Source organism: Oppia nitens, unplaced genomic scaffold, assembly GCF_028296485.1.
Source record: "Oppia nitens isolate AA-2021 unplaced genomic scaffold, nextdenovo-longstitch-racon4-pilon3 scaffold31_pilon_pilon_pilon, whole genome shotgun sequence".
NCBI classification, from domain to species: Eukaryota; Metazoa; Arthropoda; class Arachnida; order Sarcoptiformes; family Oppiidae; genus Oppia; species Oppia nitens.
The window spans coordinates 458,377-481,862 of record NW_026533212.1 but is presented as its reverse complement, the minus strand read 5'-3'; the positions used below and the strand labels follow the sequence as shown (position 1 = coordinate 481,862).

General features: G+C 27.5%; 4 protein-coding genes across 4 annotated transcripts; all 4 read right to left on the bottom strand.

Moving 5' to 3' along the window:
- Positions 1-9,451: 9,451 nt before the first annotated feature.
- Positions 9,452-11,537, bottom strand: LOC128956588 (uncharacterized). Its single transcript, XM_054302311.1, has 3 exons — positions 10,610-11,537; positions 10,162-10,311; positions 9,452-9,694 (listed from the first exon to the last, which is right to left on the bottom strand). The coding sequence occupies exons 1-2, from the start codon at positions 11,535-11,537 to the stop codon at positions 10,196-10,198; spliced, it is 1,044 nt and encodes a 347-aa protein (XP_054158286.1). The 3' UTR covers positions 9,452-9,694; positions 10,162-10,195.
- A 460-nt stretch (positions 11,538-11,997) lies between these two features.
- Positions 11,998-14,417, bottom strand: LOC128956587 (uncharacterized). The gene is made up of 3 exons (XM_054302310.1): positions 13,526-14,417; positions 12,648-12,792; positions 11,998-12,254 (listed from the first exon to the last, which is right to left on the bottom strand). Exons 1-3 carry the CDS (start codon positions 14,415-14,417, stop codon positions 12,050-12,052), a joined length of 1,242 nt encoding a protein of 413 aa, XP_054158285.1. The 3' UTR covers positions 11,998-12,049.
- An 804-nt stretch (positions 14,418-15,221) lies between these two features.
- LOC128956586 (uncharacterized) lies at positions 15,222-22,256 on the bottom strand. Its single transcript, XM_054302309.1, has 6 exons — positions 21,919-22,256; positions 21,350-21,848; positions 19,088-19,849; positions 18,423-18,567; positions 16,009-16,369; positions 15,222-15,928 (listed from the first exon to the last, which is right to left on the bottom strand). The coding sequence occupies exons 1-6, from the start codon at positions 22,165-22,167 to the stop codon at positions 15,371-15,373; spliced, it is 2,574 nt and encodes an 857-aa protein (XP_054158284.1). The 5' UTR covers positions 22,168-22,256; the 3' UTR covers positions 15,222-15,370.
- LOC128956628 (uncharacterized) lies at positions 18,132-19,137 on the bottom strand. The gene is made up of 3 exons (XM_054302345.1): positions 19,084-19,137; positions 18,423-18,567; positions 18,132-18,361 (listed from the first exon to the last, which is right to left on the bottom strand). The coding sequence occupies exons 1-3, from the start codon at positions 19,088-19,090 to the stop codon at positions 18,160-18,162; spliced, it is 354 nt and encodes a 117-aa protein (XP_054158320.1). The 5' UTR covers positions 19,091-19,137; the 3' UTR covers positions 18,132-18,159.
- Positions 22,257-23,486: the final 1,230 nt, after the last annotated feature.

Sequence of the window (23,486 nt, the reverse complement as noted above, 5' to 3'; positions counted from 1 at the left end):
TAATTGAGTCAACATTAATAATTGAGTCAACATTAATAATTGAGTCAACATTAATAATTGAGTCAACATTAATAATTGAGTCAACATTAATAATTGAGTCAACATTAATAATTGAGTCAACATTAATAATTGAGTCAACATTAATAATTGAGTCAACATTAATAATTGAGTCAACATTAATAATTGAGTCAACATTAATAATTGAGTCAACATTAATAATTGAGTCAACATTAATAAATGAGTCAACATTAATAATTGAGTCAACATTAATAATTGAGTCAACATTAATAATTGAGTCAACATTAATAATTGAGTCAACATTAATAATTGAGTCAACATTAATAATTGAGTCAACATTAATAATTGCGTCATCATTAATAATTGCGTCAACATTTAATTACCTTATATAAAGTGAAATTATTATTTCAAGTCTCAGTTGTAGTCGAGCCATCGAAGAGACAACATGTAAGTCAAATTAATTTTTTACTTACATTTAATTATTTCTAATATATAATATTAATTTTTTATTTGTTGTTAGTGAACTTAATAATTGCGTCAACATTAATAATTGCGTCATCATATATAATTGCGTCATCATTTAATTACCTTATATAAAGTGAAATTATTATTTCAAGCCTCAGTTCAAGTCGAGCCATCGAAGAGACAACATGTAAGTCAAATTAATTTTTTACTTACATTTAATTATTTCTAATATATAATATTAATTTTTTAATTGTTGTTTGTGAACTTAATAATTGCGTCAACATTAATAATTGCGTCATCATATATAATTGCGTCATCATTTAATTACCTTATATAAAGTGAAATTATTATTTCAAGCCTCAGTTCAAGTCGAGCCATCGAAGAGACAACATGTAAGTCAAATTAATTTTTTACTTATATTTAATTATTTCTAATATATAATATTAATTTTTTATTTGTTGTTTGTGAACTTAATAATTGCGTCAACAATAATTGCGTCAACATTAATATTGCGTCAACATTTAATTACCTTATATAAAGTGAAATTATTATTTCAAGTCTCAGTTGTAGTCGAGCCATCGAAGAGACAACATGTAAGTCAAATTAATTTTTTAATTACATTTAATTATTTCTAATATTTCTAATATATAATATTAATTTTTTATTTGTTGTTAGTGAACTTAATAATTGCGTCAACATTAATAATTGCGTCAACATTAATAATTGCGTCATTATATATAATTGCGTCAACATTAATATTGCGTCAACATTTAATTACCTTATATAAAGTGAAATTATTATTTCAAGCCTCAGTTCAAGTCGAGCCATCGAAGAGAGAACATGTAAGTAAAATTAATTTTTTAATTACATTTAATTATTTCTAATATTTCTAATATTTCTAATATTAATATTATTTATTTGTTATTTGTATACTTTATGTGATCTAAACAATTGCGTCTACATTAAATTTAGATTATAAATCATGTCTGACTCTGAAAAAGAATATTTAGATAAAAAGAAGCGAAAAAATATTTCTGATAAAGAAAGATTAGCTGATAAACGACTTAAAGATAAAGAATTTCTTGATCGTGAAAATGAAGCAAACAAGCAAAGAATGGCTGATAAACGCGCTAAAGATAAAGAATCACGTGATTGTGAAAAAAAAGCTAATAAACAAAGAATGGCTGATAAACGTATTAAAGACAAAGAATCACGTGATCGTGAAAAAGAAGCTAATAAACAAAGAATGGCTGATAAACGTATTAAAGATAAAGAATCACGTGATCGTGAAAAAGAAGCTAATAAACAAAGAATGGCTGAAAAACGTGCTAAAGATAAAGAATCACGTGAACGCGAAAGAGAAGTTAATAAACAAAGAATGGCTGATAAACGTATTAAAGACAAAGAATCGCGTAATCGCGAAAAAGAGGCTAATAAACAACGAATGGCTGATAAACGTGATAAAGATAAAGAATCACGTGTTCGTCAAAAAGAAGTTAAAAAAGAACTTAAAGCAATTAAACAACTAAATACTAAACTAGAATCAAATATTAAAAAATTTGAAGAGACAAAGTTATACGGACCAACTGAAATGTGTTGTTGTTGTGGATGTCTATGGTTTAAAACACAAATTCGTACTCTCAACATTGTTAGCTTTGCGAAATTGAACGATAATCAGAAAACACAAATTGATTTCTTTGATTATAAAGAAAATTGTCAATTTTGTAATACATGTTATCAAGACATATTAAAAGCTAAAATTCCTCGCCTCGCTTTGTCCAATGGATTAATGTTTCCTGAAATACCAAATTGTATTAATTGTCTTAATGATTTAGAAGAAAGAATGGTGTCTGCAAGAATAATATTTGAAACAATATTACATTTACCAAAAGGTGGACAGTATAAAATGAAAGGAAATGTTGTAAACGTTCCAGTTGATCCAAATGCAATGCTTCCATTACTTCCAAGAATTGACGACGAATTACATATTATAAGAGTTCAATTAAAAAGACGTATTAATGATCCTGTTCGATTAGATCACAAAGACTTGTATAAAACTGTTAGAACACACGAGTTAAAAGTAGCACTTAATTTTTTAGTTAAGCAAAATGCTTATATAAATGCTGGTGTCAAGTTAAAACAAGACTGGTATAAACGATTTCCCACAGACTTTCCGCAAATAAATGAATCAGAAGAAGAAGATAATCAAATTACAAATACCATTGAAGAAACTGAAATTGTTGGATGTTTAGATACTTTGTGGGATAGTGAAGATCCACAAGTAGGAGTTGCATATGCTCCAGGAGAAGGAAAAAAGCCATTGAATATTTTGATTGATATTAATGCTGCATCATTGGCATTTCCAAAATTATTTGCAGGACAAGAACGCCCATTAATAACCAAAACTATGAGATTTTCTGTGGCAGATTTTGCAAAATCAGAACTAAGAAGATATGATCGCAGATGTGCTGAAAACATTCCATATCTTTTTTTTACTTTCAAACGAAAACAATGGAATGAAGCTATAAGTGCCACAAATATTTTTAAAAGAAAAGTTAAAGGACAATCGGAATGGTCAGTCAATGATGCTTTAGACAGCACAAAAGTTAATCAAGCTATTGCATCGGACAAAGCATTCAAAAGTATGTCGAAACTTAGAACAAGTCCATCATATTGGGAACAAAAACGTGATGAAACCATAGCAATGATACGACAACTTGGATTGCCAACTTTATTTTTTACTTTATCTGCTGCCGAATCATCTTGGGGAGAACTACTCGTTATTTTAAACAAAGTTTTAAATAATGTGTCATTAACATTAGAAGAAGTACACAATCTTCAAAGAGACGAAAAGTTATCATTAATAAGACGTGACCCTGTAACTTCAAGCAGATATTTTGAACACAGATATCGAAATTTCTTCAATTTAATCATAAAGCCTGGAGTAGCATTTGGAAATAAACGTGTTATCGAAAGTTATTATCGCGTTGAATTTCAGCATAGAGGTTCGCCACATATTCACGGTCTTCTTTGGCTATCTGATGCACCAAAATATGATAAAATTAATGATAACAGCGAAGATGTAATTAATTTTATTGATGAAATCACATCAACATCCACAACAGCTTATTATGAAACGGAAAACGAAGAAGATACACAATGTGTTGATGAGGATACAACAAATCTCATTAATACGTTGCAAATACATCGACATAAAGAAAATTGTCTTAAAGTAAAGAACACTTGTCGTTATCGATTTCCTATGCCGCCAATGAACAAAACAAATATATTGAAACCATTGGATGAAAATACTTTAGATAAAGACCTAAAGAAACATAAAGATAACTTTAATTCTATTCAAAAATTAATACTATCATTTGATGAAAAAGAAAACAAAAATATTATTAATTACATGTCTTTTGATGATTTTCTTAAAATGTCCAATTTGTCATATTCTGATTACATTGATGCCATAAGATCTTCTATCAATCGCGAAGAGATATTTTTAAAACGTCTGCCTAATGCTGTTAATATTAACGCATACAATAAAATTTGGCTTAACTTATGGCGTGCTAATATAGATATACAATATTGTCTTCATCCATATGCGTGTGTTAAATATTTATGTGCCTATATAAGTAAATCAATGCGTGGTATGTCGCTATTATTAAAACAAGCATCAGAAGAAGCAAAGAAAGGCAACAAAACAATTCAAGAACAAGTACGACATTTAGCAAACACTTTAGTTAATGGAACAGAAATATCAGCTCAAGAAGCGGTTTATCACGCTTTAAGTATGGATATATCTCGGATGTCAAGAGTTACAATATTTATAAATAATGGCCCACCAAATGAAAGATTTCAAATGTTGAAATCCCGAAAAGAATTAGAAGAACTGCCGAATGATTCAAAAGATATATCAATTAAAGGACTTATAGATCATTATATGGCAAGACCAGTTTATATTGATCGAGTTAATAATTTGTGTTTAGCTGAATTTGCAGCATCATATAACTATTGCAAGTCAATATCTTCAAAAATACTCGAATCAGATAAAATTGACTTGATTGATGATGAAGAATCTAGCGATGAAAGTGATATCAAAAGTTCATTACCTAATATTATAACTCTTGAAAATAATATTGGATTTATGAAAAAAAGACAAAAAATGAAAATCATTCGTTACAAAAAATATAATAAACAAAATGATCCAAGTAATTATTATCGCTCAATGGTTATGTTGTATTTTCCTTGGAATGATGAAGAAAATGATCTTCAAGAAGAGAAATGCAAAGAAATATACGAATCAAATATCGAAATAATAAAAGAAAATTTAAAACTATTTGATCCACGATTATTAGAAACAGAATTATTTGACGCCATCAATGCTAATGAAAAAGAAAATGATGAAAATGATAAAAATGAAAGATCAAATGAAGAAGAAATTTCTAAAGAACATGATATTTTAAATATTAGATCTCCTATTGCTAACATTTTTGATGAAACAGACAAATCAAAAGAAAACACATCCAAATCTTATATTGAAAAGATCTCTGTTCCAAAAATAATAGATGAAGAAGAATATAGAAAAATGATGAGATCATTAAATATTGAACAACGCAATATTACTATGGATATTCTACATCGCTTTAAAACGGGAAAAATTCCATTTAATATAATATTAATGGGATCTGCTGGTGTTGGTAAAAGCCATGTTCTCAAATGCATTTATCAATCAATACTTCGTTTTATAAACACAATACCTGGAACAGATTTGGATTCAATTAAAATATTGATAACAGCATACACTGGTAAAGCAGCATGGAATGTTGATGGAATAACATTACATGCGGCATTGGCTTTTCCACATCAACAGATATCTGGTGGAAATTTAAATAAATTGTCTGCCGATGCTACAAATACAATGCGCTACAAACTAAAAGAATTAAAGCTTTTAATTATAGACGAAATAAGTCTTTGTAGTAATAAAATTTTTAATTGGATCGACAAAAGATTAAAAGAAATATTTCAAAATACGTTGCCATTTGGAGGAATTTCTATACTTTTAATTGGAGATTTACATCAAGCAAAGCCTGTTGGTGGTGGATGGCCATTTAAAGAATCAAAAGATGGCTATAACGCAATAATCGGTCCTTATTTATGGAGAGAATTCAAATCTTATGAATTATCAATAGTGATGAGACAAAAAAATGACATTGATTTTGTTGATTGTTTAAATAGACTTGCAAAAGCTGATTTAATTGAAAATGATATCATTTTACTTAAATCTCGTTTTAATATTAAAGATTCTTACAAAAATGAATCAGTTTGTCTATATTATACTAATAATGAAGTTGCATTGCATAATACAAAAGCAATCGAAGAAAAAGCTGGCGAATTACTTAATAATAAAGCTAATGATGACATAAGAGGATATAACAATATAAGTGATAGACAAAAAATTGTTGAGAAAATTGAAAAAATGACATATCAAGATTCAAATGGGTTAATGAGTGATATAAATTTAAAAATTGGATTAAAATATATGATTACATGCAATGTTGATGTCTCTGATGGCTTATTTAATGGTGCTTATGGTACATTAATGAGAATTGATAAAGATAAATACACTGCAAATATTAAAACAATATGGATACAATTTCCAAAAAATTCTGGATTTGAAATTCGCCGAAAGTACAAGGAATATATGAAACAAAATTTTATTCCAGAGACTTGGACACCGATTGAACAAATAAAGAAAGATTTTCAAATGGGTGGATTCCTTAATGTAAACGTAACTCGTACACAATTCCCATTAGTGTGTTGTGAAGCCATGACAATACATAAAAGTCAGGGATCAACATTTGAACGAGTTATTGTTAATTTAACTAAACATTTGCCTCGAGAATTAATTTATACAGCATGTTCTCGAGTAACATCAATTAATGGATTATACTTGGATGGAGATTTTAAATTAATTGAAAATCTGAAGCCAAAACAAAGTGATAGAGAAATCTTCAATGAAATACAAAGATTACAAACAGAAGCAAAACTTCAATTAATAATTAAACCTTTATCTCTATCAGTACGAAATGATTATGCAATTTCTTACCTAAATGTTCAGTCATTTAGAAAAAACCATTTAGATTTACAAAGTGATGACAACATATTGGCATCTGATTTGTTAATTTTAGTAGAAACACGAATAAAAAGTCAATACAATTTATTACCTAATATTGGTGAACTGTCAGCTATAAGCCATGTTTATTCAGATACTTCTACAATTGCAAATGGTGGCGTTGCTATATATGCTAAGAAGTCTATTAATGCAGCAGTTGTATGCTCACTCATGGATAGTAATGACAAATCCATTTGGCATTATGAAATCTCTTGTGTCAAATTTAATAACATTGCAGTTGTTGGAGTGTATTTATCATCTCGTCTTCCATTTGATACGCTCAAAAATATACTTAATAATATTGCTAATAAGACATCTAATTTTCAACATATAATAATATGTGGCGATTTCAATATTGACTACTCAACTAAAAGCGGACAAACATTAGTTAATTTAACTAATAAAACATATAATTGGACATATTTAATACCAGATGATATGGTTACAACTAATTATAGAAATCAAATTGATTATATTTTTACAAGTAATAAAAATGATAAAATCTATCAGTATGACTTTTATGGAAGCTATCACATACCATTTTGGATAGATGTTTGCGATAACAAATGTGTTACTGACGTTAGTTCTCAATCAAGTTACTCATCAAATAATGAAGAAAATGATCTTAACACTACATTAAAACCAGTATCACAACAAAGTCATTTTGTTGCTAGATTTAAAGACATTCAATTAGATGATATCAAAGAGTCTTCAGTACTTCTTACAAAACTATCTCAAGAAACAATTGAAGATTATTTGAAAGTGAAAGATACAAAAGTAACTGCTTTAAGACTATCTCAAGAAGATATAGAGAAGCACACACAATTACAAGATTATCAAATTCATCATAATATTTGGCTTTCAAAGACAAATTATAATTATTTACATGAAGATCTTGTAACAGGTGATATAAGATTACTTGATGGATCGGAAAACAGTGGTTGGCTAAATGATTCACTAATTACAAATGGAATGGCTGTCATTTTTAATAATCAAGCAAATAATAATAATTTACTCAATTTTCAAACTTCTTATCGGTTTCAACAAAATTATCCATATTTAAAACCTAAGTATTATTTTACTAATGTTGGACAAGAATTACATCATATTGTTAACACTAGTAATCATTGGATTTACATCAATGTTCAATATACATCATCTACAACAATTACTTGTAATGTTTATGATTCGGTTAACGCATTAACAGTTAGCGAATTAATTGTACGCGTCGCAAGTGCACATATAAGACAACTCGACATAACACCTCAATTAAATTATCAATTTTGGCGAGTAACCAAACAGCCAAATTCTAATGATTGTGGAGTTCATGCTTTAATGAATATGGCATTAAATATTTCTGGTATTAATCCAAGTTCAAGAAGACTAACTGAAAATAGTTTCAATTTGCGTCAAAGATTACAAAGATGGTATGAATCTGGACAAATTTCATTGCCAATTACACGAAATACCGAAGCAAAATCCAAATACATAACAATACCAACTCTACATTGTTTGTGTTCAAAACCATTTAATAATAATATGATTCGCTGTATACAATGTGGTGAAAGATTTCATCAAAATTGTCAACCGGATAATAACACAATACAAAGCAACTTTGTTTGCACAAAATGCGTTGAACCAAATCAAGATATTTACGATGTTTTATAAATTATATGTATTACATTTATTATATCATTATTAAAAATAATAATTTTGTATTTAATATTCGATTTTTTAAATAAAATTTAAATTTTATATAAATGAGTTTTTTATTTTTTATAAATAGTTATTTCTTTGCGAACATAAGATTTCATAACGTCAAAGTTTTTTTTCTGATAATGCTTTCTAGCATTCTTAACTGGTTTTATAAGTATTTAAAAAATTATATCAATTTTAGTCATATTATATGACAAAAAATTGATATAATTTTTAAATATGAAAAATATAATATGACTCATATAATACAATACAACTATAACTGTATATATATAATATTATTAATAGTTAACTGATTCATATAAATATTATAATAAATTTTCACGAATTCCTGAAAGGAATACGTATATGCATTCTAAAAGTCTGTCCGTCTGTCTGTCTGTCCCACGAGGACATAGGTTCGAATCCAGGCTCAGCTACAAAATTTTTTTTGATTTTTTTTGGTTTTTTTCTTTTTTAAGTTAAGGAGATCGTATGAGAATGCTTTTGAAGCATTCTCAACTTGTTTTTTATTTTTTAAAATTTTTTTTCCTTTTTAAGTTAAGGAATTCGTGTGGAAATGCTTTTAAAGCATTCTCAGCTGGTTAATATTAGATTTTAATATTTAACCAGAAAAAACTAATGATTTATTTATTTTTTTAATTTACTAAATAAATCAAAAATCTTATTAATTAATAATTTTAAATCTAATAATTATTATTAATAATGATAATAAATAATAATATAATATTTCTAAATAAATAAAAATAATAAAACACTAAATACTTAATACACTAATTATAATTTATTATTATTTTTTATTAATTAATTATAATATCGTATATAATATATGATTACTATATTTATTATAGTATTACAAAAAAAATATTATATAATTTATTGTATAATAATAAATACTTTATAATAATAGTTATAATAATTAATACAAAAATATATAAAAACTTTTTTTTAATTTCTAATTGTTATTAACATTAATAACAACAAACAAATATATGTTAATTAAAATCATAATTAAATTGCTATACTATGTAAGGGTATGGTATGTAAGGGTATGGTATGTAAGGGTATGGTATGTATGGGTATGGTATGTAAGGGTATTAACTGATGGTCTGTTTTCAAACACTGGTCAGTCCTGTTTGAATCAATTGTATGGTTTTGAATGGTTCGTCCAGTTCAACACCGGGTAGTATCGTCTGAACCATTAGGACGACCGGTTGATTGTCTGGTAACTGGTCTAACAATTCACTGAAATGGTCTAACGATTCAATGAACTGACCGTTTAGTCCAACAATTTCATCCGTCCTTTCAAGTGATGAACTTTTTTTATATATGATTTCAAAAAACAATAACAAAATAATAATAATAATTAATATAAATTACTAAAAGTTTTTTTTGCATTAAATACTAAAATCAAAAAGTTTTTTAATTAGTATTATTATTATTATCCTATTATTATTAATACTGTATTTGATTATAGCATATGAAATATTTTTTAGTAGTATTTGATTAAAATATAACTAAATATAAAATCTAATTAATAATTATTATTATAATAATAATTATTATTTTTAATTTTGATACCTATTTCTAAATACAGTAAATTTTTAGTTGTTTTTCTAAATAATTATTTTAAATATTAAACTATTTATATATAAAAAATCACTAATAATTATGCCTAACATTACTACTCAAAACACACACATAATATTCAAACACCTAATAATAATACTATAACTAAATAGCAATTAATAATTAATTAATTAATAGTTAAGKAGACGACATACTTGCCGTCGGCTCCGGTATCCAAAATTTTATCGGTCAGACTGCATGAATCAAAATAGTAGGCAAAGCATAGCCCAATCTGATAGGCCGGTGCTCTAACCGACGTCTCTCTAACTGTCTGTCCTTATCAATGTCTGCCTGTTTTAATACATCTATACATTTGTAATAAAATATTAATACATAAWTAATTRAATACATAATWAAATTAATTACATAATTAATTAATTAAATACATAATTAAATACATAATTAAATACATAATTAAATACATAATTAATTAAATACATAATTAATKAATTAATTACATAATTAATTAATTAATTAAATACATAATTAATTAATTAATTACATAATTAATTAATTAATTAAATAYATAATTAATTAATTAATTAAATACATAATTAATTAATTAAATATAAAAACTACAAAATATATGAWAMATATTATTACCARTGATATAATTGCTTGAAACGGCATAACCTATACTCTGGCTAATCGTATGGTTTATACCCATCAGGTTAGGTATACCAWCACCACTACTATCGGCGCAAACTAGTGGTCCGCCAGAAAATCCCGAATATCCCGAAGCCGAGTGTTGAATGTCGACACTACCAGCCGGGTATTGACCTGAGTATACACCCGTTATTATCGGTGGTACCGGTGGGTCAACAATCGGGTGCTGAATCATAGCCAGGTATCCATAGTTTTCCATGATATTTGTCTGGCCAGCCGGACAGCCGACAATACCCGTACATAGACTGTAGTAATCGTCGGGAAAACCGAACGACATGACCGATGAACCGAATTCGGGTACCGCTGTTGGCGACTGTCCGGTCAATTGAAAGGTCGGTATATTAGCGGCAGTGCTAACCATAAGGTCTATGACAGCCAAATCAAGTCCAGGTTCAAYATAGACTACCCGACCGGGTTGGCCAGTTGGGCCCAGACGGGTGCCAAAAACATCGACCACTAGTTGACTGTCGACAACATGAGCACAGGTTAGCACTCGTACACGTATATGACTACTACCGGTGCTTAACTTATCCGATTGAACTATACAACCAGTTCCCTGATAGGGTTCACCAGTATCCATATTGGTAAACAGTACGGCCACATACAGGGGTGCCGCTAATCTGTCTAACCGATCGATAACTATCTGGTCATCAAATAGGGTAAAACCGGTACGCAATCGGTATGGATATAACTGTCCAAACAATGATGATATGGTTGATGAACGGGTAGATAAACTATTAGATGTCTGTCCGCTGTTTATGATTTGCCGGTATCGGTAGTTTCGGTGTCGGTGTTGTCGGTGTTGTCGACAATAATTAAGATAATTATTATTATAATAACAATAATAACCAATAGTTGCTATCATTAGTTGTTTTTTTGTTAATATCGTTGAAAACATTTTTATTATTATTTTTTTTTTTTGATAAATTAGTTTTTTTTAATTATTTTTATTATTATTATTATTATTAATGTAATTATTGTATTAATAATATATTTAGTATTAAACAAAACAAAACAAAAACTATTGATTGAATGTATTGACTAATAGAAAGTTTTTTTTTTAAATTTAACTATTTTTTTGTAATAACGTTAATAATTTTTTTTCAATTAATTTAATTAGTAAATACATATTTAAATCAATTAGATAAACATTAAACAATATAACTAAAAAAAAAATTTCACGTAATTGTAACTAAAAAATAAATTTATTGATTTCAATAACAATACAGTAATAATACTATAATAAATAGCTATAATATTATTAACCAAAAAAATCATATCATAATTATCATAACTATTATGTCTTTAGAGTTTATGTTTGTAGGGATAGGGTATGTACTGTATATATTAACTTGTGATCAGGTGTGTGGGTGTGTCTTAGACATAGGTTAGTCCTGTTTGAATCAATCTTATGGTTTTGTATGGTTGTTGGTCATCATTAGTGTCGGGTATTATCGATAGTGCCAATAGACTGATGGGTTGATTGTCTGGGCACTTGTCAAGCAATTCACGAAAATAGTCTAACGAATCAATCATTTGGCCATTTAGTTGAACTATTTGATCGGTCGGTTCCAGTGAAGCACTTGTATGTCCGACAAAAAAAAACCATACAATTAAAGTATATATACAAACACACACATAAAAACATACACATACAAACATAGACATACAAACATACACAATCAAACATACAAATACACATATATACGCACACATACATACACACACATACACACACACACAAACACACATACACACATACACACACGCACACACATACATACACACACATACACACACATACTCACACATACACACACATACACACACATACACACACATACACACACATACACACACACATACACACACATACACACACATACACACACACACACACATACACACACATACACACACATACACACACACAGATATATATATATGTATATATAAATTTGTTTTGTTAACATACTTGCCGCGAAAATTGAAAATTTTATCGGTCACACTGCATGAATTAGAATAGAAGGCCAACTCGACGCCCAATCTGATAGGCCGGTGCTCTGACCGACGTCTCTGAAACTGACTGTCCTTACATATGTCGGCCTTTTTCAATAAATCTGAAATTTTAAATTTTTTGTTGAAATACATAATTAATAAATATAAATAATAATTTAAAGTATTTACACACACACACACATACACACACACACAAACAAACACACATACAGACACACATACAGACATAGATACAGACACACATACAGACACACACACACACACACAGACATATAGACCAACACACAAACACAGATATAATCACACACAAACACATACATACACACATACAAACACACACATACAAACAAAGACATACAAACACACATATACAAACACACACATACAAACAAACACATACAAACACACACATACAAACACACATACAGACACACATACAGACACACATACAGACACACATACAGACACACATACAGACACACATACAGACACACATACAGACACACATACAGACACACATACAGACACACATACAGACACACATACAAACACACATACAAACACACATACAAACACACATACAAACACACATACAAACACACATACAAACACACATACAAACACACATACAAACACACATACAAACACACATACAAACACACATACAAACACACATACAAACACACATACAAAAACACATACAAACACACATACAAACACACATACAAACACACATACAAAAACACATACAAACACACATACAAAAACACATACAAACACACATACAAACACACATACAAACACACATACAAACACACATACAAACACACATACCATTGATATAATTGCTTGAACTGGCAAATGTAACTAATTCACCGACTGCATGATTAATGCCCAACAGTTGGCCCGAATCGGCATCAATCAGTGGTCCGCCCGAATAGCCCGACTCTGTCGGTGCCGAGTGTTGAATATCGACAGTTCCCGGCGGATATATACCTCCCACTCTCCCCGCTCCCACTATTGACGGGTCGGGTAGGTGTGGCTGCTGCTGCTGGTCGTCAACAATATGGCCAGTAAAATGTTTATAGTCTTGATTGGCGTACAGTTTGCCGGCCGGACAGCTGACAATACCCGAGCATAGATTGTAGCCGTTTGTCGGAAACCCGAAGGCCACTACCGGTGAGCCGTAGTCGGGTAACAACGAGTCGTCGGTAAACTGATAGACGGCTATATTTCGGGCAACGGTATTATCAACGGGTATGTCCACGACAGCCATATCCAGTTGAGGATCAGCATAGACTACCCGTCCCTGTATACCTGTCCTACTTATTCGCGAACCTAAAACTTTTACCGGTAGTTGACTGTCGCATAGGTGAGCGCAGGTCAACACTCGTACATAACTACCACCACCACCACCAGCAGCAGCACCTGTATTAGCCGCTACTACTACTATACATCCAGTTCCCCATTCCCATATACCAGTGAACTTGTTGAGTGTATAGACGGCCACATACAGAGGTGTCGACGCTTTTTTTAACCGTTCAATAACTTCCTGTCCGATCAATGGAGTCAACATATTACTGGTTCTCATCGGTAGAGCTAACTGTCCAAACAATGATAGGGAACCGTTAGATAACCAATTAGTCGACTGTCCTATGATTTGTTGCCGGTGTCGGTATTGTCGCCAATAATGATAATAATAATATCCGCCGACACTTGCAATCATCAGTTGTTTCTTATTTAATATAATTGAAAACATTTTTTAATTATTTATTTTAATTATTTTGTTGTTGTTGTATTAATAATACAATTATTTTATTATAAATGTATTTAGTATTAAACAAAAAAAACTATTGATTGACTAATAAAAAAAAAATATTATTTTTTATTTAACTATTAGCTAATAATTTATACTTAAAATTTAAAACTATTTTTTTTAAACAAACAAAAAACAGTTATTAATAACTTATTATTAAGTAAACAGTTTTAAATCAATACAATATAACAATTAAAATAAAAAATTTCACGAAATATAACATCAAATTATAATTGATTATAAACTACAACAACAATAATACAGTAATAATATTGTAATAATAAAAAATTAGATCTAATTTTATGGACCAAAAAAAACCACATAATAAATATATATTTATTTTATAACATTATATTTAATTAAAATTTAATAATTTTTTTTTTAAATTGTAGTATCAATAGTAACACAATATTATATAACAAATTAAGTTTAAAAGATATATATATATATATACTGTTTATAAATAAAACAATTTTTTATTTATATTAATTATTCAATAAATCTAAAAACTAATTGTCTAAAAATAATTTTTTCATACAAAATATAATTGAATGCTTAAAATTTTTATTTTTGTTAATCGGATAATTTAGAATACAATTTTTTTAACATTTAGAAAAATATCAACAACAAAAAAAACATTAAAATTAATTAATAGAAAATAGATTTTATAGATTTTATAGATTTTATAGATTTTATAGATTTTATAGATTTTATAGATTTTATAGATTTTATAGATTTTATAGATTTTATAGATTTTATAGATTTTATAGATTTTATAATTTTTTTTTCGCTTTAATCAGTACCGTTAGGTGTGGAGATTTATTTCTTAATTAAAAAAAATTAAGAAAAAAACATCATGATCATTATTTCATTCCGGTTATTCTTTTAATCCATGGAATATATGCTACAACACTAGTATAGACGTCTGGAAGTTTGATTCTTTTAGTTCCTATAATTTCTACTGTATCATCGAATAAATTTTTTCTACCTATACTATAGTCCTGTTTACTAGTATACGAAACAATACCTTGGACAACCCAGGCTCTGCTGGCTAGTTGACAGTTAAGTGGTCCGCCACTATCGCCATGTCCGGAAAATCTAGTTAAGCCATCATCTTCGACACACAATTTCGTATTTTCATCGTAATATTTGCCTTGATATTTGGATTTACAAACGTTTGGTGATAAAATTATGACATCAAGTTCTTGTAGTATATCAGATGCTTGGCCAGATTGAGTCTCACCCCAACCAGTTAGCGTACAATTGTTGTTAGCGTACTGGGCATTAACTGTTGGCGGCAAACAAATTGGTTGTAAATGTTTATCACGATCGTCCAAACGTAATGGCTTGTCTAATTTTATTAATGCTATATCATTGGTTACAGTTTCTCCATCGTAGCCATCATAAACGAAAACGTTATCCTGAGTTAAATTATGAACATAGAAGAAGAAAATAATTATAATCTAAATTAATAAAAAATTATTTTAAAAAAAAAATTTACATAGTTAGAAAATCTAATTCTTTTATCCGGATTATATTTATCATTTATATTGTGTTCGCCAAAAGTTAGCGTATATTTCTTGTATTTCACATTAGTTTTTTCATCAACGACACAATGGGCTGCAGTCAAAACCCATTGATCATTGATTAGACTACCGCCGCAATTAAATCCCTTGCTTTGAATCCTTCCATTTCCCATATGAACTTCACTAGCAATAGACTGGATAAATGTCATCCACGGCCAGGCCATACGTTGGACATCCTGTCCATCGCTAACCCGTTTGATGGTTGAATTACCGCATTCATAGGCCCATAGACTTTCGATAGTAGTAACTGCTAATAGTAGAAAACAAAGTTTCAAATTAATCATTTTTTAACTTGTATTTAAAAATATAATTTAAAAATACAAAGTTTTAAATTTTATATATTTAATTTATATACTAAGATATAACTATATATTTATAATCTAAGTATATATTGATAATTATTTTAGTAATTTTTTCATCTATTTATACTATTTTAATGTTTAGTTAGAAGTCATTAATCAATTTAATAAAACATTTGTAATTTTTAATATAGATATATAAAATGTAAATTTTTTTGTTTTTATTAAATATAATTTACGTAGGTCTTTTTAATTAATTATATTTATTAACATTTGTTAATATAAAAAGTTAAGTTATATAAAAAAAGTTATTTAAAAAAATAACTATGTAAAAAAATGCATCCTATTACATTTAAAAAAAATTAATTAATTACTTTTTTGAAATTTTAATCATGAGTTTTAATACTATATATTTAAATATGTGGCAATTTTTTTTGATAAAAATATGTTTAATAGTAATTAATTATTTGTCACAAAAAATATTTAATGTTTTAATTACTTATCTAATATTATTAGTAATATTTTAAAACAATTTAATATTCAATGAATATATATTATATTTAATAATTATTTTATTAATTATTTACTTAAATAGTGTTAAAATTTTTTGGTCAATGATTTTTTGTTAATAATATTTTATACATAATTATATAAATAATTGGAATTTAATTTAAATATTTATTTCTATTATTATTTTATAATATAAATAATTTTTAATTTTATATACAATTATATCATAATTTATTTGTAAATATCTATAAAAAAACAAATGTAATATCATTGCTAATAATATTAAATAAGTAATAATTTAATTGATTATTTAAAAAATTTAATTTAACTACTAATAAATCAATTTAATAAAACATATTTTTATAAAAAAAAATTTATAAAAAAATTGCCACATATTTAAATCTACTGTATAATAAAACTCATGATCATATAATAATTAATTAATTTAAAATGTACTAGGGTGTATTTTTTTATAAATAAAAATGATTTTTTATTTATTGATTGATTAAGTTTTTAAAAATTATTATAATATTATAATACTGTAGATAATAATACTAAATTTTAGTTAAAAAATAATGTAAAACAAATGTTTTTTCAAAGTAATTAATTACATAAAACAAAATTACAAAAAAAAAAAAATAAATAAAAACAAAATTATATTTGAAAACAATTTTTGATATTAAAATTACACATGTTTTTCAATGATTAACTAATTTATATATTTTTTTTAAGAAAAAATTGATTAATTAATTTATCAATTTTAAAATAGTATAAATAGATGTGATTTTTTTAGTCAAATAAGTAAAAATATATTTTAGTTTATTATATGCTATTATAGATAAATTTTATATTATTTTTATACACTATATAAAAAAATTTTATTATACATCTATTAATTATAATTTACAACAAATAAATTATTAATATTTAAATTTAAAAAAAATAATGAAAAATATTTTACACTAACAAAAAAATATCTCAATAAAAATCAATTATAAACATTAGATTATATTTATTAAAAAAAAATATTAATATAATATAAATAAAAATAATTTTTTTAAAACTGTATTATCAATAGTAATAAATTTTTTTTATTATATAACAAATTAAGTTTAATAAATATAAATATATTGTTTATAAATAAAATAATTTATTTTTATTATTAATTATTCAATAATTTATAAACTAATTGTCTATACTATAGGTATGTATGGTATGTATGGATGGTATATATTATCGGGTGGTCGGGTGTGTGTCCTAAACACTGGTCAGTCCATTAGTTGGCATCAATCGTACGATTTTGGTTGGTTGGGACAGTTGGCTATCCTCTATGGATAATACTGTTAGACTAACCGGTTGATTGTCTGGGCACTGGTCAAGCAATTGGATGAAATGGTCTAACGATTCAATCAATTGTCCATTTAGTTCAACAATTTCATCGGTCGGTTCCAGTGAAGCACTTGTATGTCAAAAATGTATGTAAAATATGTATAAAATTGTTTGTTTGTTAAATAACATACTTGCCGTCGGTATCGATAATTTTATCGGTAAGACTGCATGAATCAAAATAGTAGGCAAACTCGACGCCCAATCTGATAGGCCGGTGCTCTAACCGACGTCTCTGAAACTGTCTGTCCTTACATATGTCGGCCTTATCTAATAAATCTGAAATTATTTTTTGTTGTTGAAATACATAATTAATAATAATAATAAAAATTTTACTCATTAAGTCACTAACACACACACACATTGATATACATACACACACACAGTAATACTCATACACTTACAGTATATACATAAAATAATACACATTCAATAATACACATACAATAATACACATACTGTACATACACACACACATTCACATATGCACACACACATACATACATACATACATACATACACACACATTCACTTATACACACACATACATACACACACATACATACACACAAACACATACATACACACACACATACATACACACACACACACACACACACACACACACACATACATAAATACACATATACACACACAAATACACACACAAATACACACACAAATACACACACAAATACACACACAAATACACACACAAATACACACACAAATACACACACAAATACACACACACACACACACACATACATAAAATACATAAAGAAATATACATACATACCATTGATATAATTGCTAGAACTGGCAAATGTTATATTCACACCAATTGAATGATTAATACCCAACAGTTGTCCCGAATCGGCATCAATTAGCGGACCACCCGAATAGCCCGACTCTGTTTGAGCTGTATGTTCAATATTGAACGTACCGTCCGCTGGATATTGTCCCTGACCTCCCATTATTGACTGCTGATCCGGTATGGGGTAGTGTAGGTATTGGGAGGTTAGATCAACATGACGTGCGGCAGCAAAATGTCTATAGTTTTCTTCAGCAAACCGTTGGCCAGCCGGACAGCTAACCAAACCCGTACACAGATTGTAGCTATCAGTGGGAAACCCGAACGCCAGGACTGGTTGGCCAAACAACTGGCCGTCGGAAGCGCCGTCGGCAGTGGTCGGCAACCACTGAAAGTCTAGTATACTAGCGGTTGAATCGACACTGAGTTCAACCAGTGCCAGATCTAATCCCGGATCCATCACGACTACCCGTCCTGTTTGACCAGTCGGGCCAGATATACGGATACCGTAGACCTGGACGGGTAGCTGCAGGCAGACAGCGTGCGCACAGGTCAGTACACGTACCGTAAATGTGTTATTAACCGATAGATGATGACCTACTATACATCCCGTTCCACGGGAACCGTCCCAACCCATGACAGCCACATACATGGGTGCCGACTGTTTTCTTAGTCGATCAATAACTTCCGGTTCAATAGTTGTATAACCGATTCGCAGGATTGGTAACCACTGTCCTAACAATGTTGCTGTTAGTGATGATGATAAGGGACGGGTAGATAAAATATTAGTGGATGACTGTCCAATGATTTGTTGTCGCTGTTGTCTATGATATGGGTGTTGGTGTGGGCGTTGTTGTCGACAATAATAATAATAATAATAATATCCGCCAACACTTGCAATCATCATTTGTTTCCTATTTATAATCATTGAAAACATTATTATTATTATATTTTTTTTATTATTTTGATGGTTGAAAATATATAGTTTAGAAATTCAAACGTTTAATAATAATACTATTAATTTATTAATTGTTAATTAAATCATAATTTTTTATTTTATTTTTTGATTATTAATTGTAATTATTTAAACGCGATTATAAATATTAATTATATTATATAATAATAATACTAATAAAAAACTATTAATATATACATTAACTTTAATTATGTTTTAATTGTATAATAACTACTGTTAGCAATTGTGATTAATATTAGGAGTGGGTGTGTATGTGGGTGGGCGGGGAGGGTATGTTAGTGTTGGTGGTGTAGGGCTGTCCTCTCTATTTCTAATTAAATATTGATGAGTCCGGTTGACATCAATTGAATTGTTTTATCCGATACATACACCAGTGCCGTGTCGTCATCTATTAGACTACTAACCGATAGGTTAATCGGCTGATTGTTTGGGACAGTCGGCCAGTAGTTGTTGAAGTAAATGATCCATTGATACGATTGACTGTCCATTTAGTTTACAAATTTGATAGTTTGGGATCCAATTCAAAACTTATGGGAAAAAATTATTATTTTTAATAATAATAATCAATGTATTAGTTTCCGTCGGTGTCTATAATTTTTGAGGTCAAACACATGAAGCCATTAGTGTACGTGATATGATAGCCCAGTCTGATCTACCGGTGCTCGACTAGACGTTTTTTTGGTACAGTTGGCTATCATCTATTGGATAATACCGTTAGACTAACCGGTTGATTGTCTGTGACACTGGTCTAGCAATTTAAATAAAATGATTTCAAAACTGATTCAATCAATTGTCACCATTTAGTTCAACAGTTTCATCGGTCGGTTCCCCAGTAAAGCACTTGTATATCAAATTCAAAAATAGAAATAAATTTCAAAATTAATGTTTAAATATATTTATATATAATAATAGTTTGAATTTAAATTACTTAAAAAAATACATGTATGTATTAATAATAGCAAAATCTATGATTGAAAATCTAAATTAATAATTATTTTAATGTTTAATAGCTAATAAGTTTTTATAGATGTCTATTAAATTATAAAAATATTTTAAATATACTGTATATTATTTAAATAATTGAATGCTTAAAAATAATTGAATTTTATTTTCGAAATATTTTTAAATATTTGTTTAAAAAAATAAATTTAGACATTTGGAAATAATTTTATTAATTAATAGAAAAAATAATTTTTCTTAATAATCAGGACCGGGAGGTGTGGAGATTTATTTCTTAATTAAAATTAATTAAAATTATTATTATTATTATTTAATTCCGGTTATATTTTTGATCCAATGAACATATGGTAAAACATTAGTATAGACATCTGGCTTTCTATTAATTGTTTCATTACTACTTATATACGATGCAATACCTTCGACAGCCCAGGCTCTACTGGACAGTTGACAGTTCAATGGTCCGCCACTATCGCCCGGTCCGGCAAACCTTCTCCAGCCATCATTTTTGACACACAATCTCTTGTTATCGTAATTATTGTTGTTATTATATATGGATTTACACACGTTATATGGAAAAACTTTGACATCAAGTTCTTGTAATATATCTGATTTTTTGGTGTATCTCGTCCGACCCCAACCAGTTAACGTACAATTGGCGCCGTTAGCATACCGACTATTAACTGTTGGTGGCAAACAAATTGGTTGTAAATGTTTATCTTTATCATCCAAACGTAATGGTGGAAATCTTATTAATGCTATATCATTGGATTTAGTTTCACTATTATACTCAGGATGAACGAAAATGTCATTCTAGTTAATTAAAGAAGAATACAGTAGAAAATAATTATAATTATAATTAATTAAACGATAAAAAATTTACATAGTAAGATATTCTAATTCTTTTATCTGGATTATTTTCATCTTTTATATTGTGTTCGCCAAAACTAATTCGAATCATCTGGAATTTCTGATTTCTGTTATCTTCATCAACAACACAATGAGCTGCAGTTAAAACCCATTGATCATTGATTAGACTACCGCCGCAAGTAAATACATTAGATAATATCATTCCATTTTCGATATATTCGTCACCAAAAGACTTGAGGTACGTCATCCACGGCCAGGCCATACGTTGGACATCCTGTCCATCGCTAACCCGTTTGATGGTTGAATTGCCGCATTCATAGGCCCACAAAGTTTGGACAGTAACTGCTATTAGTAGAAAACAAAGTTTCAAATTAATCATTTTTAACTATATATATATAAATATATATATGTATAACAAATTTTTAATTTTAAATATATAAATAAATGTCTATATATAAAATATATATAAATCTAAGTATATATTTTGATAATAATTTTAGTAAATTTTTCCTCTATTTATACCATATGATTGTTTGAATTTTGTAATCAATTATAAAATAATAATAAATTAGTTAATCATATATAAAACATTTATAATATAGACAGTTAAAATGTAAATTTTTTTGTTTTTTTAAATTATATTTTACGTAAGTCTTTTTTAATTAATTATATTATAACATTTGTTATAAGTTATATAAAAAAGTTTTTCAAAAAATAACTATGTAAAAAATGCATCCTATTACATTTGAAACTTTTTTGAAATTTTAATAATTAGTTTTAATACTATATATTTAAATATGTGGCAATTTTATTTAGTAAATTTAAATTTTTTTTTTTGATAAAAATATGTTTAATAGTAATTAATTATTTGTCAAAAAATATTGAAAATGTTTTAATTACTTATTTAGTATTATTAGTAATTTTTAAATTAATTTAATAATCAATGAATATTTAATAATTATTTTATTATTTATTTACTAAAATACTGTTAAAATATTTTGGTCAATGATTTTTTGTTAGTAATATTTTATACATAACTATATAAATAATTTAAATATTTATTTATATTAATTTTTAATATTATATTGTAAATTATTTATAATTTTAATGTACAATTATATCATAATTAATTTTTAAATATTAAAAAAAAACAATTGTAATATCATTGCTAATAATATTAAATAAGTATTTTATAAAAATATTACTTAATTGTTTACTAATAAATAACTAATAAACTACTAATAAATAAATTTACAAAAAAAAATTTACAAAAATTGCCACACATTTAAATCTACTGTATAATAAAACTCATGATCATATTAATAATTAATTGAAATTTAAAATGTACTAGGATGTATTTTTTTATTACATAGTTATTTTTTATTTATTGATTGATTAAGTTTTTAAAAATTTTTATAATATTGTAATACTAGATAATAATACTAAATTTTAGTTAAAAAATAATATAAAACAAATGTTATTTTTTAAAGTAATTAATTACATAAAACAAAATTACAACAAAAATAAATAAAAACAAAATTACAAAAAAAAAATAAAAACAAAATTATATTTGAAAACAAT

What these genes read in the sequence shown, in the direction of transcription:
- LOC128956628 (XM_054302345.1), bottom strand. An exon ending in ATTATCGATACCGACGGCAA is followed by an intron (nt 18,362 to 18,422) that starts GTATGTTATTTA and finishes TTGACATACAAG; the next exon opens with TGCTTCACTGGAACCGACCG.
- LOC128956587 (XM_054302310.1), bottom strand. Translation starts at nt 14,417, where the DNA reads ATGATTGCAAGTGTCGGCGGATATTATTATTATCATTATTGGCGACAA. An exon ending in TTCAAGCAATTATATCAATG is followed by an intron (nt 12,793 to 13,525) that starts GTATGTGTGTTT and finishes TTAAAATTTCAG; the next exon opens with ATTTATTGAAAAAGGCCGAC. An exon ending in ATTTTCAATTTTCGCGGCAA is followed by an intron (nt 12,255 to 12,647) that starts GTATGTTAACAA and finishes CGGACATACAAG; the next exon opens with TGCTTCACTGGAACCGACCG.
- LOC128956586 (XM_054302309.1), bottom strand. Translation starts at nt 22,167, where the DNA reads ATGGCCTGGCCGTGGATGACGTACCTCAAGTCTTTTGGTGACGAATAT. An exon ending in GAATTAGAATATCTTACTAT is followed by an intron (nt 21,849 to 21,918) that starts GTAAATTTTTTA and finishes TTAATTAACTAG; the next exon opens with AATGACATTTTCGTTCATCC. An exon ending in CAAAAATATAACCGGAATTA is followed by an intron (nt 19,850 to 21,349) that starts AATAATAATAAT and finishes CATCACTAACAG; the next exon opens with CAACATTGTTAGGACAGTGG.